This window comes from Antennarius striatus, chromosome 22 (assembly GCF_040054535.1).
Source record: "Antennarius striatus isolate MH-2024 chromosome 22, ASM4005453v1, whole genome shotgun sequence".
NCBI classification, from domain to species: Eukaryota; Metazoa; Chordata; class Actinopteri; order Lophiiformes; family Antennariidae; genus Antennarius; species Antennarius striatus.
The window spans coordinates 820,001-837,042 of NC_090797.1; the positions used below are offsets into that span (position 1 = coordinate 820,001).

Here is a 17,042-nt window from a genome sequence, read left to right on the forward strand (position 1 = left end):
GTACACACACTAGTACACACACAAGTACACACACTACAATACACATGCCAGTACACAATCAAGTACATGCATAAGTACACACACAAATACACACACAAGGAGACACACAGGTAAATACACAAGTACATGCAAACAAGTACACACAATAGTACACACAAGTACACACACAAGTACACACACAAGTACACACATGCAAGTACACAACCAAGGACACACACAAGTACACAAACAAGGACACAAACAAGTACACACACAACAACACACACTACTACACACATGCAAGTACACAACCAAGGACACACACACACAAGGACACACACAAGGACACAAATAAGGACACACACAAGTACACAACCAAGGACACACACACACAAGGACACACACAAGGACACAAATAAGGACACACACAAGTACACAACCAAGGACACACACACACAAGAACACACACTAGAACACAAACAAGGACACACGCAAGGACACACATACAAATACACACTCTTAGCACACACACTTCAGCTAGGCTAACACTTTTTGGTCTGTGCTAAGCTAGGCTAAAGACTGAATATGCATTCTTCATTAATGTGCTGGAACCCCCCCCCCTTCCTCTTCATCTTGCTCCTCCTCCAGGGAGCTCCAGAGGGAGCTAATCATGCTAGCTTGTAGCTTCGGGAACAAACAGTGTCACCGCCAGGCCGTCACCTACATATCAGACTGGATCTCCAGCAACAAGAACAGGTGAACCCACACACACACACACACACACACACGCACGCACGCACACACACACACACACACACACACACACACACACACAGCTCAGTCTCCAGCTGTTCACATCTGGTAGAAGTGAAAGAACTTGTCTCGTTTTGTCGTATTGGTCGCTGGGAGTCATGTGATCTTGTGAGGAGGAGGAAGACGATGCGTTCAAGTCTGTCAGAGTTTTGAGTTTCCTCCTCATCACCTCCTCATCAGGCTCCTCCTCCTGTGACGGGGGGGGGGCTCCAGATGAATCCACATTCAGGTGGGGGAGTACCTCCCCCACCTGAGGCGTGAGAGGCGGAGTCAGAGGAGTCAGAGCCTGATGAACATCCCATAGCGGTTGAGACGTCTTGGCGACGCCCAAACATTCTTGCCCCGCCCATTTGGCGCCCGCGAAGTGGACTCCAGCCAGAGAGCCGGGGCTCGCTGGAAGTGGAGCGTCGCTAAAATGATTTCCCAGGTCGCTGAGTGATGTAATTGTCCCTGCATCATTCCCTCTGCTGACACACACACACACACACACACACACACACACACACACACACATACACACACACGCACACACACACACACACATACACACACACACACACACACACACACACACACACACACACACACTCCTGGTGTTCACTCGAAGCTTCTTGCTGCCAGCTGAGCTCACAGGATTGTGATGAAAGTTTTTAGTTTTGGTTTGCTGACAATTTAGGTCACACACACACACACACACACACACACACACACACACACACACACACACACACACACACACACACACACACACACACACACACACAGCGGGGTGAAGGAAACATTAGGTTATGATCTTTGCTTTTTATTTGCTTTGTTAATGATTTTGTTTGTTGTTGTTTTTTGTTTTGTTTTTCCTTGCCTTGCCTGAAATAAATGAATAACTGACCTTCAGTAACTCAGCTCTGTGAGTGACTCCTGTTCTTCGAGCTCAATGCTGTGTGTGTGTGTGTGTGTGTGTGTGTGTGTGTGTGTGTGTGTGTGTGTGCGTGCGTGCGTGCGTGCGTGCGTGCGCGTGCGTGCGTGTGCATGTGCGTGTGTGTGTGTAGGATCCCCCCTAACGTGAGGGGCGTGGTCTACTGCACCGGGGTCAGCCTGATGGACGAGGACGTCTGGGAGTTCATCTGGATGAAGTTCCACTCGTCCAACGCCGTCTCTGAGAAGAAGCTCCTGCTGGAGGCGCTGACGTGCTCCGACGACGTCTTCCTGCTCAACAGGTGAGGCCACGCCCACACGGACGGCCACGCCCCCAACCAATACCATTGGACGGGATTTACAGGTCAAATCCAGGTCACTGGTGTTTTAGAAACGTCTACGTCGAGCACCATCTATCCAAATCCATCCTATAATGTTAGCATGCTAACAGGAAGTGTTCACCTCCACCTGTCGCCATGGTTACTGATCTTGTCTCCGCCTCTTTGCCTCCCAGGCTGCTGAACCTGTCTCTGACCTCTGACCTGGTCCCGGAGCAAGATGTCATAGATGTCATCATCCACGTGGGCCAGAACCCTCGGGGGCGGAACCTGGCCTGGAAGTACTTCAGGGAAAAGTGGGACGTCCTGAACGCCCGGTGAGGCGGGGCATTGGGAGCAGGGGGCGGGGCCAGGAGGCCGGCGGCGAACCCGACACTCAAACTGTGTTTCTGTCTCTCCTCAGTTACGGCGAAGCTCTGTTCATGAACTCCAAGCTGATCGGCGGCGTCACCGAGTTCCTGACCACCGAGACGGAGCTCGCCGAGGTAGAAGCTCAAGGCCCGCCTCCGGGGTCAAAATTCATTTGGCGTTAAACGGAAAAAATGAATGAAAAGCCCACCTCTGTGTATGAATGAATTATTGATGACCTCTTTACTTCTTCCTTTCCCTTTTTTCCTGTCTTTTCTATCAGCTGAAGGAGTTCGTCCAATCCAGTGGACTGGGGGCGGGGCCTGCATTGTCACGGGCGCTAGAGATCGTTGAGGGTAATGTGCGTTGGCACCGCCTCCACCGGCGACAGTTCTTCCAGTGGCTCCGTAAACCGTCCAACCAGTAGAGCGACGGCACTGACTGCTAAGCTAATGCTAACACGTGCTAGCTTACTGGTTTCACTGGTTTAGCTTTTTAAACACGTAGAATTTTATACTTTTATTTCTGATCAATAAGTTTTATGGTCGACGTGAAAACGCACAGCTTTAGCTAGCTAGCAATCATTTTGCTAGCTAGCAACTAGCCTCAAAATCAATAAATTAAATTTCTGATGCAGCAGATTTATTTAATTTATTTGCTTACAAATAGTAATAAAAAAAATATTATAATAAACAAACAAAATAAATGCAACAACAACAAATTTAAAATTAAAGCTTAAAAATTCCAAAAACTGCACAAATTTCACTCCAATAATTCAAGCATGAAACCGTTTTTAAATTTCTCTTTCAGGTAAAAAAAGTATCCGTAAATTTTAACGTTGTTTGTTCCGTGTCAAATGGTAAATATAAACATCTGTCATCAACATAGAACAGTAAACAACTGCTGAGTACTTTAGTGACCTCGACAGGAACGCCTGTCAAAACTGAGTTGCCATGACAACCTCACTGACTGACGGTAACACGCAGATGTAAAGGTGTACCCGAACGAAAACCTGACAGATCGTTATGGATTCATGAAACACACCTATGGATGACATCAGCAGAAAGACGTTTCCTTCAGCCAATCGGTGGCCAGCGTTCATCAGCCCTCCTCCTGTGTGTGAATATTGTCGTATGCAGACGATGTGACTCTTTACATGAGATTGTTAACGGATCCACAGTGGACCTAAAGCTGATCGGATCCACTCAGACACGGATTCACGACATCAAAGCCTGACGGATTTATCGATCTATTGATTTTGAATGGATTATTGATGATCGTATGTGGAGATGTCAGCTATTGAACGGTCCAACGATGAGATGGATTTTACGAGTGTCGGCATTTCAAGTCTGGAAACAAAAACTTGGACTTTTCAGAACTTTGAAAACGGACCAGAATCAAGTGGATCGTAGTGGATCTGATGAAGTCCTGATCCTGGTGTCGACCCTCCTGCTGAACAGACGTTTAATTCTCTGCTTAGATCCAGTTTTGATGTTAATAATGAGCCATAATCGATTAACGGGCCTGCCTGCTTCTATACACCGTGTGTCCAGTGATGTGTGTGCGTCTGTGTGACGAGGATGAGGAAGATGAGGGCGTCGATGAAGGTCTGGTGGAGGATGACTGTTGATGTTTAAAAGCTAATTAACGTAATTTTAATTTATCAGATTCTTCGCTGTTTTTTGAAACGCTGTGAAATTATTGTAAGAAAAAAAACCCCCGACTGTAAATCCTGTAAAATGATGATGATGATGATGAAGACGTGGGATCAAAATGTGATGAAACAGGAAGTTGCTAAGCAGGTTTTATTCCTACTTCCTGTTGGCTCTGCTGTGGTTTCCTGTGTTTCCTGATTGGATGATATTAAAATAGTTAACCCTGTGTCTGGTCCAGCCTTCATCTCTTGGTGTTCATTAGCAGTTAGCGGTTTGTTGACGCTTCATTAGCACTGCTAATGACTTCACCTCCTCACACTCAGCTGCTAGCTTGTTGCTAACGCTAAACTCGGTAAAGCTGTGTTTAGTTTCAGCATCACAAACTTGTTTCCGGGGAAACGCCTGGAGAGACTCTGTTGCCGTGGGAGATGTCAGAGGATAATCACCAGCATCCAGTTTGGTTTTGTCCCACGCTCTCGAACGCAGCAGCGCTCTGTTCCTCTAATGACGGGTTCGAGTCTCGTGTCGTAATCAGAGGCTGTGAGACGGAAACCAAACCTTTTCTTCTGCTGCTGTCAGGCCAGCGTTACCATGACAACGATCCTGGCCTTCCTCTTTCCTCCTCCTCCTGCTGGTGACAGAAGATGAACACGCCGCACAGGTCAAACGATGATGTCATGAGGCAGCGTTTGAGTGTGTGCGTGTGTGTGTGTGTGTGTGTGTGTGTGTGTGTGTCTGACACGTAAACGTTTCCGCGCATGAAAAGCCACGCCCACTCACACACCCACCCACTGCTCATTTTGGTGATGGATGAGCACTGTGATTGGCGGCGAGAGGGATGAATGTGATTGGCTGAGGGAGACGGCCATTAGAACAGTGATGGATGAGAGGAGGACTCTGTTCTCCTGGACCAATGACGTGACCCAGATACCAAGAGGGCGGGGCTAATAGGTGATTAATGACCGGAGAGAGAGGACAAAGCTAACGCTAACAAAGCAGAACACATCATCCTGTCTGCGTATCTTCATCATCATCATCATCATCATCATCATCATCATCATCATCATCATCCTCATGGTGGATCAATCTTGCAATTTTTCTCCCAGATTCTTCTTTTTCACCTCCATCCACTTTTTCTTCCTCTTCTCTTTTTATTTTCTGTCTTTGTTCTGATCTTTCATTCATCTTCCTCATTACCTCTTCCTCATTTCCTCTTCCTCATTTCCTCTTCCTCATTCTCTGAGTATTTCTGCTTTTCTCTTTTCTTTCTGCGTCTAATTCCCTTCTTTCCTACAGTTCTTACTTCTTTTTAATCACTTCTTCCTCCTTTTCTTTCTTCCTTTTCCTTCTGTTCCTCCTCGTTTTCCTCTCTACTTCCACCTGACATCACACCTTCCTCCTTTACTGCTTCCTCATTTCCTTCACTGCTTCCTTGTTTTTTCTATTTCCTCCTTCCATCCGCTTTTCCTCACACACTTCATCCTCATTTTTCTTCACTTCCACATTAGTTTCTCATTTCCTCTTCTCCTTCATTTCCTCTTCTTTTCGACCCGCTGCAGACCTCCTTCCTCCTCGTTTTCCTCTCTTTCCATTAAAATCACATTTCCTGCTGATGGATGAGGAGATGATGGAGGGGGGGGGCGATGGGAGCCTCTCCCCTCCTTTTATCGATCCCTCCATCCTTCCATCAATAACCCATCATCCCTTCATCTCAGGAGGAAGAAGAGTCCCCAATGAAGGAGGAGGAAATCGTCCCGACCCGAATCCTCCTGTCACTCATGTTGAGGATTTTGTAGAAGCAGGAAGTGAATCCTGTGTGAAGCTGGAATGACAGGAAGTGTCAAACAGGATTTAAATAATCAGACGAGGAAAAAGACTCCAGATCCAGGAGACACTTCCCTTCCGTCGAGGAAGACGACAGGAAACAAACAACAAACAAACACAAAGACATTTCATTTCCTCCTGCAGGTAATCGGCTCAGAGCTCAGAGGCCTCTCCCAGGGGATTGTGGGTATTTTCATGTGTCGCTTCACATTGATTTCAACGTGAGAGAGTTCAACACTTACTCCAGTTCTGTCACACACACACACACACACACACACACACACACACACACACACACACACACACACACACACACACACACACACACACACACAGCGGTTATCCCCAGTGAGGGTTTCGTTAAAAATACACTGACTCCATCTCTCTGAGGATGACGCTAATGCTACCAGATGAAGCTAAAGCTAAGGTGACATGCGTCATTAGAACAGAGGGGCCACAGTTTTATTAATGAGATGTTGGGTCTACATGTGGAGTTTTTATTGAAATTATTATTATTCATTATTATTAATATTAATATCCTTATTACTATTTTATTATTATTTTTTAATTATAATTATTATAAATTTGTCATTAACCCTGGAGCTGTTGACTGATGCTCTTTCCAGTGCAGACACTACCTCTTCTGTCCACTGGGGGGCGCCACCCTCAACACGATTTACTGCTTTAACACTTCACATACAGACTTATTTTTTAAAAGCTGGTTTTAACAGTTAGTTTGGGCTTCTTTTATACCAGCGTTTGAAACTTTCATCGGTTTGTTTTTGACGGGATCAGTTTCATGTTTGTTGACCGTTTTATTTATATTTATTTCTGTTTTGTGGTCTTTGGGCGTCTGTTTCTCCTCGTTGTTGTTTGTGTTTAGATGGAGTTTTGAGTCCGTTTTGAAGTTATTTTCTTAATAATTTTGTGGCTTCTTACCTCTTTTGTGTTCAGCCTGTGTGTGGAGTGTGTGTTTGTGTGTGAAGTGTGTGTGTGTAACTCCGAGGGGTGACAAAGACAGGTCTGTTACCACGGTTACCCCAGAGAGAGGGAGTCACTTGTCTCTCGTTGGTGTCGGTTCAGGTTATTGAGCCTGATGGAATTACTCACACACACACACACACACACACACACACACACACACACACACACACAGACACACACACACACAGACACAGTGACGTCAGATGGCGTCTCCTGTTGTTGACACACACTGCTGCTGTAATTTTGACACCACACACAAACAAAAACACACCTTCTGTCTTCTCTGGAGTAAACAACCTGTGAATGTTTCTTGTTAGCCTCTCTGCTGATTGGCTGTCAGATACCGGAGCGTAAACAAACAAAGTCCGACAAACAACCTGAAGTGACAACACGATAGCAGCTAGCGGCTAACATTAGCATTCAGGTTCCTCCTCGCTAACGTTTCCTTCTGGTGATTCAGAAAAATCAACGTTCATTTGAAGCAGGAAGTATTAACCTGGATGGCAGTGGGCGGGGCCATTAGCCAGGTGGAGCCCGAATGCTAACGCTATCGTTTGATAGTAGCTAATGGTCATTAGATATAGCGTCTACATCATCACGAGCCAATCAGGAGGCAGTTTTAATATTAACAGGAGGAGCTGCAGCAGAAACATGATCGGCAGCTGCAGAGGAGGCGGAGTCACAGAACAGGCCGCCGCCCTGCATCAGGGTGACATCACATCAATAACCGCTCAGCAATTGTCTGAAAAACTCTTCATGTCCAGATCCAGACTTTTTGACAAGCTAATGCTGCGTTCAGGTGTTTCCTGAGCTCTGATTGGACAGTCTGTCTGGGGGGGCGGGGTTACCAAACTCGATGGTAAACAGGCTGATTCCACTTACAGAACTCCAGCTGAAAGTTTGGAGGGATTATGGTAATGTGTCAGAGGCCAGATGCATGATGGGAAAGCATCTGAGCGCGTCGGGCTGGGAAGCAGATTATGGAAATACGATCGTCTGTATTTCAGGGAGAGTCTTATCTGCCACGGATTAACTTCCTGTCTCTTCCTGCCCGCCTCCGGAGGTGAGCGTCGTCGTGACGACCGACCTGATGAAGGTCGGCGCCTCATCGCTGGTTCATCCGGTTTCCTGTTGGCAGGGAGCGCCTGAACTTTACAGTATCACAGGTTTCTGTAAATGAGGTCTGAATTACTTCCTGGTTGGGGGCGGCAGCCTCTCCTCTAGCCCCGCCCCATTTGACCTGTCATGACCTCTTCAGATCGCCAGGGTCAACTGAACCCATCTCCGTAGACCACCTGACCTCAAGAACCCTCCAGGCTCTTCAAGGACCCATTCCAGGTTCTCCAGGACCACAGCAGGAGGCGTGACGTCATCATCAGCCCACAGGTGAGGCATCCAGCAGGGGGCAGCAGATCCTCAGGGGTCACAGCGACACCTCTGCCCGCCATCCGGCCTCTGATCCGGATCAGGATCCACATCAGGGTCCCTGGAGGAAGACCTGGACCCCACCCAGGGGTCATCACGTGACTGGGGTCATTAAGGATCATTCAGGCTGTGTTTGTTGAGGAAATGATCGATTATGGTGAAATAATCAGAAATATTGATTCACTTTTTTAAAAAAAAGTTTTTATTCACATTTAATCAAATTTATTCCTCAAATCGGCCGAAATGTGGTGAAAATTTTGTGTTTAAAAACAAATTAAATAGGATTGGAGGATCTCTGGATGTTTATTGATCTTTATTATTATTGTTATTGATCAGTAAACAAGTTACGTCCTGTTCACCTCTAACCTTTCTCTCTCATCCTCCGCTCCGCTCCATTCATCAACCTGTTGGGTCAGTTCGCGTCCGACGCGCGCTCCTCCCGTCTCCGCCCCTCCCGCCGCCTGCCGGGGACACCCGCTGGAGAATGAGTAACGTTCATTCAGACTCTGAACCGGATCACCTCCGGTGGGGAGCGGCAGGTTACCGGCGACACACGGACCGGTGAGCCGACAGGCAGCGGACAGGTGAGCTGTGACCGCCCGTCCGGTCCGTCCGGACCCGATAATCGAACACCAATCAGCTGCTCTGCTTCAGGAGGGTCCGCTCATCATCCCCGGTGAGACGGGCTGAGCGTCACCGGGGCTCGCCGCTCGTTACCGGCTCATGTTTCCGTTTGTTCGGCGTGAACGGGGCGGACGTATCGAGGGAACTTCCGGTCATCTCCAGGGGCGCAGCTAGAACGAGTTCTGCTGAGTCAGGGGGGGCCCGAGTCAGGGGGGGGCCGAGTCAGGGGGGCCCGAGTCAGGGGGGCCCGAGTCAGGGGGGGCCCGAGTCAGGGGGGGCCCGAGTCAGGGGGGCCCGAGTCAGGGGGGGCCCGAGTCAGGGGGGGCCCGAGTCATTCGCCTGAATAAAAACGAACGACATGAGCTAGCCTAGCCCACGAATGCTAACACGAAAATGTACTGACGCAAATTTAAATAATGGTTCTAAAACGTGAACGTAAATATTTTATTTGTTTTTAAATTAAAAAAGTCGATTTGATCGATTTAATAATGTAGTTTTAGCCGCTAGCAAAATGTCTGGTAGCGTCTTATATTTTAAAATGCTTAGCTTTGGCAAGAGCTTTAGAGAACTTTAGCTAATGCTAAATATCTGGAAAATAACATGCCAATTTGATAGCAGGTAGCCTCAAAAAATGCTAACATTAGCTTGTGATAATTATCAGTACGGTAACATTTGTGTTTATCCAGAAAAGCTAACATTAGCTGGTGCTAACTTTAAAAGTTATTATTTTTAAGTTGAAATTTTTTAAATTCTTTATTTTCAGTTTGGGTAAAAACGCTGTTTGGATGTTTTTGAGTTTGATCAACTTTTAAACATCGTGTTTACGATTGTTAGTGGTGAAACGTTTCCTGAAGCTGAAGTTTGATGTAAATATTCCTGTTTGTTTCCTTATTAAACCTGATGACGATCAAACCGGCAGGAATGTGGTTTAATCTGAGCGAATGCGACCCGACCGGTTCCACCGCCGAACCCAGCTAGCGTTAGCGCGCTAGCTGGGTCATTAGCGAGGTCGTCGCTGTTCTGATTGAGGCGGCATTCATCGGCTGAAGCGCCGCGTCACGCCGACCGATCCCCGAGCGAAGGAATTCGAGACACGCCCGTTGTTCTTGATGTTCCTGCAGGAAGCTCCGCCCCCTCCAACCAACAACAACAACAACAGCCCCTCCCCCTACATCTGTTCATCCACGTCCTATCAAAATGTGTTCTTCTTCTCCAGAACCTGGTGGTGACTGTCCTGCTGCTGGCGCCCCTGCTAGCATTAGCATCAGTAGCTTCCAGTACTTCCTGTAAAGCAGCGAATCAGGTAGCACAGCAGTGATGTCATCACTCCTCCTCCTCTTCCTCCTCCTCTTCCTCACCCCATGCTGGACGTTGGACTTTCGTTACCACAACAGCGCAGAGATGGAGGGCTACCTCTCCAGCATCAGCGCCAGCAACCCGGACATCGCACACCTGTACAGCATCGGCAAATCTGTTAACGGTAACGACACACACACCCGTCTGACGTCACACCCGTCTGACGTCACACCCGTCTGATAACCCACCTGTCTGATAACCCACCTGTCTGATAACCCACCTGTCTGATAACCCAGCTGTCTGATATCACACCCGTCTGATGTCACACCTGTCTGACTGTCAGGTGTTACACAATATTCTGTGTCCCATTACATTTGGCCACCTGGTGAAGATTCATCTCATAAACCAGTTTTACCATGAAAATCTGGGACGCCCTAATCTTGCTAATCTGACACACACACACACACACACACACACACACACACACACACACACACACACACACACACACACACACACACACACACACACACACACACACACACACAGCTAATCTGTGCTAATCTGATTCTCCAGCTGGCCTGTTTCCAACATGCGTGTTTTGTTTTTGTTGGAATGTTCACATCTCACAGGGCGCCTTTTGATGATGTCATCACGTGTCATTGTTTTCCTGGGTTGGTCAGCCTCACACATCATGTGTTCGTAAACAGTCACAAAAAAACAGACCGTCAGTGGTACATGAGCAATCCGTGACCTCTGACCTCATAATAAATCCCCTCGTCAGCGTTTTTACTGTTGTTTGTTTTTGTGTGTGTGTGTGTGTGTGTGTGTGTGTGTGTGTGTGTGTGTGTGTTTGTAACTTCTGTTTCTCCTCTGTCAGGTCAGGACCTGTGGGTTCTGGTTCTGGGTCTCAGCCCCCGCCAACACACCGTCGGTATCCCAGAGTTCAAATACGTGGCTAACATGCATGGAAACGAGGTACACACACACACACACACACACACACACACACACACACACACACACACACACACACACACACACACACACACACACGCTGTAGACGTCACTGTGGGACAGTCATGCTCATCCAATCACAGTCCACAATTAGTCAGGAGGGCATTAAACAGTAACATGAAGGCCTTTGACCAGCATCTGGTTGCCGTGGCGATGGTCACACTTCGTGTGTGTGAAAGTCAGTGGAAATGTCCTTAAATGGACGAGTCACGCCTGGACGCACAGTCACAGACGGGGGGCGGGGGGGTATCCACTCAGAGGGAACGTCTCAGATTATTATGGTCTGTCAGGAGGTTTGTGAACACGGATTGTACCCCCCCTTTTATCCCCCTGCACCCCCTTCGGTATGATGTTAGACCGTCCAGTTACTTCTGGCCAACTAAATGAGAGCTGATGCTGATGTCATTAAACACCAGGTGTAACAAAGTCAGTATTTACTACTGTTGACAGAAGTAATGGGACAGCTAAGACTCTTTTTTTTTTCTCCTTTTATTTTTGACACAAAACATAACAGACGACTTGAAGTTCTGGTTCTGATCCAGAAGGAGTTCATTTAATGTTGTTGTTGGCATCTCAGTCAGGAGGTGTTCTTTCTTGGGGGGAAACGGGGGGGAAAGATGAGCTGAACAAACATACGTTGTTGTTTGTCTTGGGTGGAGGTGTGTGTTCTCTCCGTCAGGGTCGACCCGATGACAGGAGGAAGGTTAGCATCGTGTAGCCTCCAGCTTCTTGTGTGTGTGTGTGTGTGTGTGTGTGTGTGTGTGTGTGTGTGTGTGTGTGTGTGTGTGTGTGTGTGTTAATGTTAACTACCGTCTTCTAATTCTCAGCTACATGAATGACTGTCTTTGGGTCAGAGCTCTTCTGTCTTTGTCTCTGTCTGAAACCAGACGCCGGTCGTCACGGCGACGTGTGAGGAGGACACGTCGCCGTGACGACATGTGGGTGTTGGTTTGAAGCCCATCTGACAGGAGATTACAGAGGAAAAGGGGAGAATGGAAGGACAACAAAAGGACGCCTGGAGGCAGAGCGAGTCCTGACATGTGTGTGTTTGTGTAGCTATGACACACACACACACACACACACACACACACACACACACACACACACACACCGTTCCCACCCTTCTCGTCTTCGGCCCCCTGAGGCCCTGGTTCATTCATTAAACTTCTTCCTCTCCCCGCCACACACTCAGCCTTTGACTCGTCCCCTGATTGCGTTTCCATCCCCGTCTGACTCGCGACATCACTTCCTGCTCGTGTGATGAGCAGAGGCGTGGTCGTTCACCCCGGCGTGGCTCAGCGGTGCCGTTGGGTCTGGCTGACCCGTCTGGCGTTTGTGTCCCTGCAGGCTCTGGGCCGCGTCCTAATGCTGCAGCTCATCGACCACCTGGTGGGCGGGTACCGCCAGGGCGACGCCCAGTCCACCCGCATCCTGATCAGCACCCGCGTCCACATCATGCCCACCATGAACCCCGACGGCTTCAGCGGGGCGGGCACCGACTGCTACGGCGTCCAGGGCAGGTACGCTAACCAGAGTCATCAGCTGAAATCTGTTCACCCTGTGTGTTTATCTGTGTCGTGGTCGGTGGAGGTCGGTTGTGTCGGTTGAGGTCAGTTGAGGTCGGCTGAGGTTGGTTGAGGTCGGTTGTGGGTGGGGTTGATGGACGGTTGGTGGGTGTGGCTTTCCGGCTCCAGAGTTCAAACGAGTGTCAGTTGTGTGTCGGACGAAAGCGTCTAATTAGCAGTGTTCTGACTTCCTGTGTGTGTGTGTGTGTGTGTGTGTGTGTGTGTGTGTGTGTGTGTGTGTGTGTGTGTGTGTGTGTGTCACATCAATCACCGACTTTGAAGTGTTTACACTCGTCATGGACTCACAAGAGTGTGAATGGTTTCAAACAGGGGTGTGTGTGTGTGTGTGTGTGTGTGTGTTTGTTTGAGGTCACCACTTTGAAAACCATATAAGGAAAAATTTCTTTGAAGCTCAGCCAATGAGGTGAGATTGTTCTGTAGCTTTGGGGCGGCAGTAATAAAGAATCTGTTCTTTAAACGGGACTCTGGTTCTGGTCCAGGTTCTGGTTCTGGTGTGTTGGTATTCCGTCTCATAGGAGGTTGTAATGGTCCAGGAGTCACAGGTGAACGTGACAGAACGTGCTGGAGCTTGAAGGAAAACCAGTGATGACATAACTCTGACCTCTGACCCTGAAACCCTGCTGTGGATCCAGTGACCTGGTTGGTCGGGTCCTAGTGACCCGGAATCCTGTGTGTTTTTGTTCCAGGAACAACGTGAACATGAAGGACCTGAACAGGAACTTCCCCGACTACTTCACCAACAGAGAGAAGGATGAGAGGACGTGTGAGCCAGAGGTGTGTGTGTGTGTGTGTGTGTGTGTGTGTGTGTGTGTGTGTGTGTGTGTGTGTGTGTGTGTGTGTGTGTGTGTGTGTTTCATACCTGGAATTTAAATGTGATGTATTCCCTGCAGTAATTGGCTGTCATGTGATTTCAGGTCAGGGCTGTGATTGGCTGGTTGAAGACAGAGATGTTTGTTCTCTCTGCTAACCTACATGGAGGAGCTGTGGTGGCCAGTTACCCCTATGACAGCACAGGTCTCACACACACACACACACACACACACACACACACACACACACACACACACACACACACACACACACACACACACAGCCATCTGTGTCTCCACTAAATCAACGTGTGTTTCAGGCAGCGTCGCCCCGGACAACGACGTGTTCGTTCACCTGGCCCAGACGTACTCCGTCAATCACAGGACCATGCACCTGGAGCCGCCCTGTTGGACCGACCATTTTCCAAACGGCATCACCAACGGGTTCCAGTGGTACGCCGTGGCAGGTGAGGTTCTCGTCGTCCAATCAGGATCAGGAATCTTCGGAATTGTTTCGTGTCTGGAACCCAGGGCCAAACCCTCAGTAGCAGGACCGTCTGGGTGAACCGGTTCAGCTGGATCCGATCGATTGATGAACTCAGAAGTCACAGACGGTTCCTGTCGCTGATGGGAACCTTGTTTCCAGGTGGGATGCAGGACTACAACTACGTGTGGGCCCAGTGTCTGGAGGTGACCCTGGAAGTGTCCTGCTGCAAGTATCCTCCGGAGGATCACCTTCCTGCGCTGTGGGACGACAACAGGAAGTCTCTGCTGGCCTACATAGAGCAGGTCCACCTGGGTCAGTACCCGCCCCCCCCGCCCCAGGTTGGGAACCCAACCAGGACCAGTACCCAATCATCACCAAATGACGTTTATGTTTGTGTGTTCAGGGGTCAAAGGTCTCGTGCTCGATGACAACGGAGTGCCGGTCCAGAACGCGACGGTGGAGGTCGAAGGTCGTACAACTCCGAAACCGTTCAAAACCAACCAGTACGGAGAATTCTACCGACTGCTGCTGGACGGGGAATACAACTTCATAGTGAGCAACACACTGGCCCCTAGTGGTGGAAACACTTACCCCTGGTGGTAGAAATGCACCTTTTCTCAGCTGGACTTTGGCCGGCTGGCCTCTGACCTTTGACCTCTGGTTGGCAGGTGACGTATCCGGGTCACGAGGTTCTGAGGGAGACCCTGACCGTCATTAACCGTCCTGACGACTACTCCGCCATGACACACAACTTCCGCTTAAAGAAGATACGTCGCGTCATCAGAGACGACATGCATAACGGTGGTTCCTTAACCAGGCCTACGTGGGCAGGGCTAGGCGTGGGGCTGTACCTGGCGGTGGCGTTACGATCCCTGATTGGCTGACTCCACCTGTCAGGAAACGGGACGACCAGCTGAGGTTTTGTTTTTCTACTGATCAAATGAATATCAAACTGATTTTTTTTCTGACTTAACTGTATGTTTGAAGAGGGGGTGTGGCCTGTCCTCGCTAACCGAGTAGCATGGGAAGCGAAGGGGCGTCGGCCCCCCACAGGGCGACTGGTCTCGTCCACAGAAGAGAGAAATGGTTTAATGGGAAACATGAAGATTTTTATTAACACAGTCTATGAAGTCAAATTTTTGCTGCGTTAAAGGGCTAAAGGTAGTTAGCGACTTCGCATGTTAGCAGCTAGGAATTAAGCTAGCAATTGTCAGCCACGAAAGCTGGGTTAGCATTTGTTCTGTGACAATGAGGAACTCTTTATCGTTAAAAAGACGAGCTTTTTTAGAAAATCCAAAGTAATCGGAAACCGAACAACGGCTAAGCTAAGCTAGCTGAAATAATTATCAAATTCTAGATCAATTCATTTTTTAAATTGTTTTTTTAATTATTGAAATTAACATTCAACTACCAAAGCTTAAAGACCAAAGTAATGTTTCAGTTTTTCAACACAAATAGCCTTGATTTGCTAATTTTTAATTAGCCTGTTTGCTACATGTTTAGCAACAACTAAAGAATTTAAAATGTTTTAAAATCAGATTTTAGTTTTTAAAGCGGCACAGAATCTGGTTATGGACATGTTCGTATTTCTAACCAGGTGTTAAAATACAATATAAAGTCTAAATGTGACGATGCTAACGCTAATGCTACACAACAATCAGCAGCTCTCTAAGATGCATTTGATTTTTATTATCTAACGGTTGATCCCTTAAGAAACCTCAGCACGTATCTGTTTTAAGATTCGTTAGCCTTAAGCTAAGCTAACAGACAATTCTCTGCCTCATTAGAGATTAAACCCAATGAAAATAAATCTTTGTTTATTTCAGTGATTATGATGATCAGTTTTTATTTAATAACTTAATCTCTTTCAGTACTGTTATGGTTTAATTAAAACTTTTTCTTCTGGATTTTTGGTTTCAGGTTTGCATCCCGTTAAGTTAACATTTATTCTACTGATTGTTGCTAAATGCTAATTAGCTGCTAAAAGCTAATTCAACCTTAATAATGCTACTTTGCCAAACTGTCACCACCCGCCGCCGTTATTATCAGGTTTAACTCGTCGCTGCCCTCCGGTGGATGCGTGGGTTTATGCAGGCCTCCAGTTACATATTTATTTTTATACGCAGAAAAATGACCTTTCCTGGTGTTGGACTTCCTGTTTATGTCCCAAAGCTTTATGGGAACTGTAGTTCTAACTGATAAGTATTACCCGTCAAATAGAAGTAAAATAAATTCAGATGAGGTTTGCGACTGGAAATGATAACCAGTATCCTGTAGAGAGTACAGGAAGTGCCTGTAGGTAGTACAGGAAGTACCTGCAGGCAGTACAGGAAGTACTTTCACCCTGGCTTTCAGGTGTGAAGCTTCTTTTGGTCAGGTAACGTCCTGAAACACGGCGGCCTTCTGCACAATAGACTTTATTTGCCAGTTTTTTCTATTTTTGTACCGTTGATTGATTGTTACTTCCTCGAGAAACCACCCTGTTGGTCACATGACCGAATTCTACCTGATGTAAACTCACTGCTGAACATTAAAAGGTGAAGGATGATGAATCACGTGGTGTTGGCGGTCGTTCAATCAGACGCATCGTTGTGGTTTGGTTTGTGGTGTTTCATCTGTTTCTGCAGGTTCTGTGACGAAGGATTCCTCCTCCTCCTCGGTGAGTATCTGAACATGTCTGTCTGTACTCCTCTAGGGGTAGAACTTTAGAATCGGCTGGTGTGAGTTGTGTTCAAATGTAAGCGCTCGTAGAACGTGGAGGTAGTGACAACACTGCCCCCTGGTGTTCCTTGTGGAGAACTACACTACTGGAACTTTTTTAATGTTTTCTCGGAGCAGTTTGTGAATTTAAAATTCAGAGAAATGTTTCGGCGGGATATCATGTCCATGGAGATGTCAAATTTTTATGGGTTTTTCTCGACCGAATCACATAAAAAACCTCCTGA

At 47.6% G+C, this 17,042-nt stretch overlaps 2 protein-coding genes across 3 annotated transcripts in view; both read left to right on the top strand.

Annotated features, from left to right (window-relative positions):
• LOC137589232 (thyrotropin-releasing hormone-degrading ectoenzyme-like) overlaps positions 1-4,265 on the top strand; it is a 20,817-nt gene extending 16,552 nt beyond the window's left edge. Inside the window, exons 16-20 of the mRNA XM_068306839.1 lie at positions 628-735; positions 1,839-2,006; positions 2,219-2,359; positions 2,446-2,527; positions 2,674-4,265. Of these exons, the coding sequence (XP_068162940.1) occupies positions 628-735; positions 1,839-2,006; positions 2,219-2,359; positions 2,446-2,527; positions 2,674-2,817 (643 nt within the window). The 3' untranslated portion in view covers positions 2,818-4,265. The remainder of the gene's footprint in view (positions 1-627; positions 736-1,838; positions 2,007-2,218; positions 2,360-2,445; positions 2,528-2,673) is intronic.
• Positions 4,266-8,725: 4,460 nt separating this feature from the next.
• cpm (carboxypeptidase M) lies at positions 8,726-16,668 on the top strand. Of its 2 annotated transcripts, none has more exons than XM_068306978.1 (10): positions 8,726-8,862; positions 10,119-10,382; positions 11,079-11,176; positions 12,563-12,735; positions 13,488-13,575; positions 13,716-13,815; positions 13,931-14,077; positions 14,257-14,409; positions 14,501-14,649; positions 14,766-16,668. In XM_068306978.1, the coding sequence occupies exons 2-10, from the start codon at positions 10,220-10,222 to the stop codon at positions 14,979-14,981; spliced, it is 1,287 nt and encodes a 428-aa protein (XP_068163079.1). In that variant the 5' UTR covers positions 8,726-8,862; positions 10,119-10,219; the 3' UTR covers positions 14,982-16,668. The 2 variants fall into 2 exon arrangements, with proteins under 2 accessions (XP_068163079.1, XP_068163080.1); XM_068306979.1 differs by having other exon boundaries at positions 8,809-8,954.
• The last annotated feature ends 374 nt before the right edge of the window (positions 16,669-17,042 follow it).

What these genes read in the sequence shown, in the direction of transcription:
- cpm (XM_068306978.1), top strand. Translation starts at nt 10,220, where the DNA reads ATGTCATCACTCCTCCTCCTCTTCCTCCTCCTCTTCCTCACCCCATGC. An exon ending in CATCGGCAAATCTGTTAACG is followed by an intron (nt 10,383 to 11,078) that starts GTAACGACACAC and finishes CTCCTCTGTCAG; the next exon opens with GTCAGGACCTGTGGGTTCTG. An exon ending in AGAGGACGTGTGAGCCAGAG is followed by an intron (nt 13,576 to 13,715) that starts GTGTGTGTGTGT and finishes ATGTGATTTCAG; the next exon opens with GTCAGGGCTGTGATTGGCTG.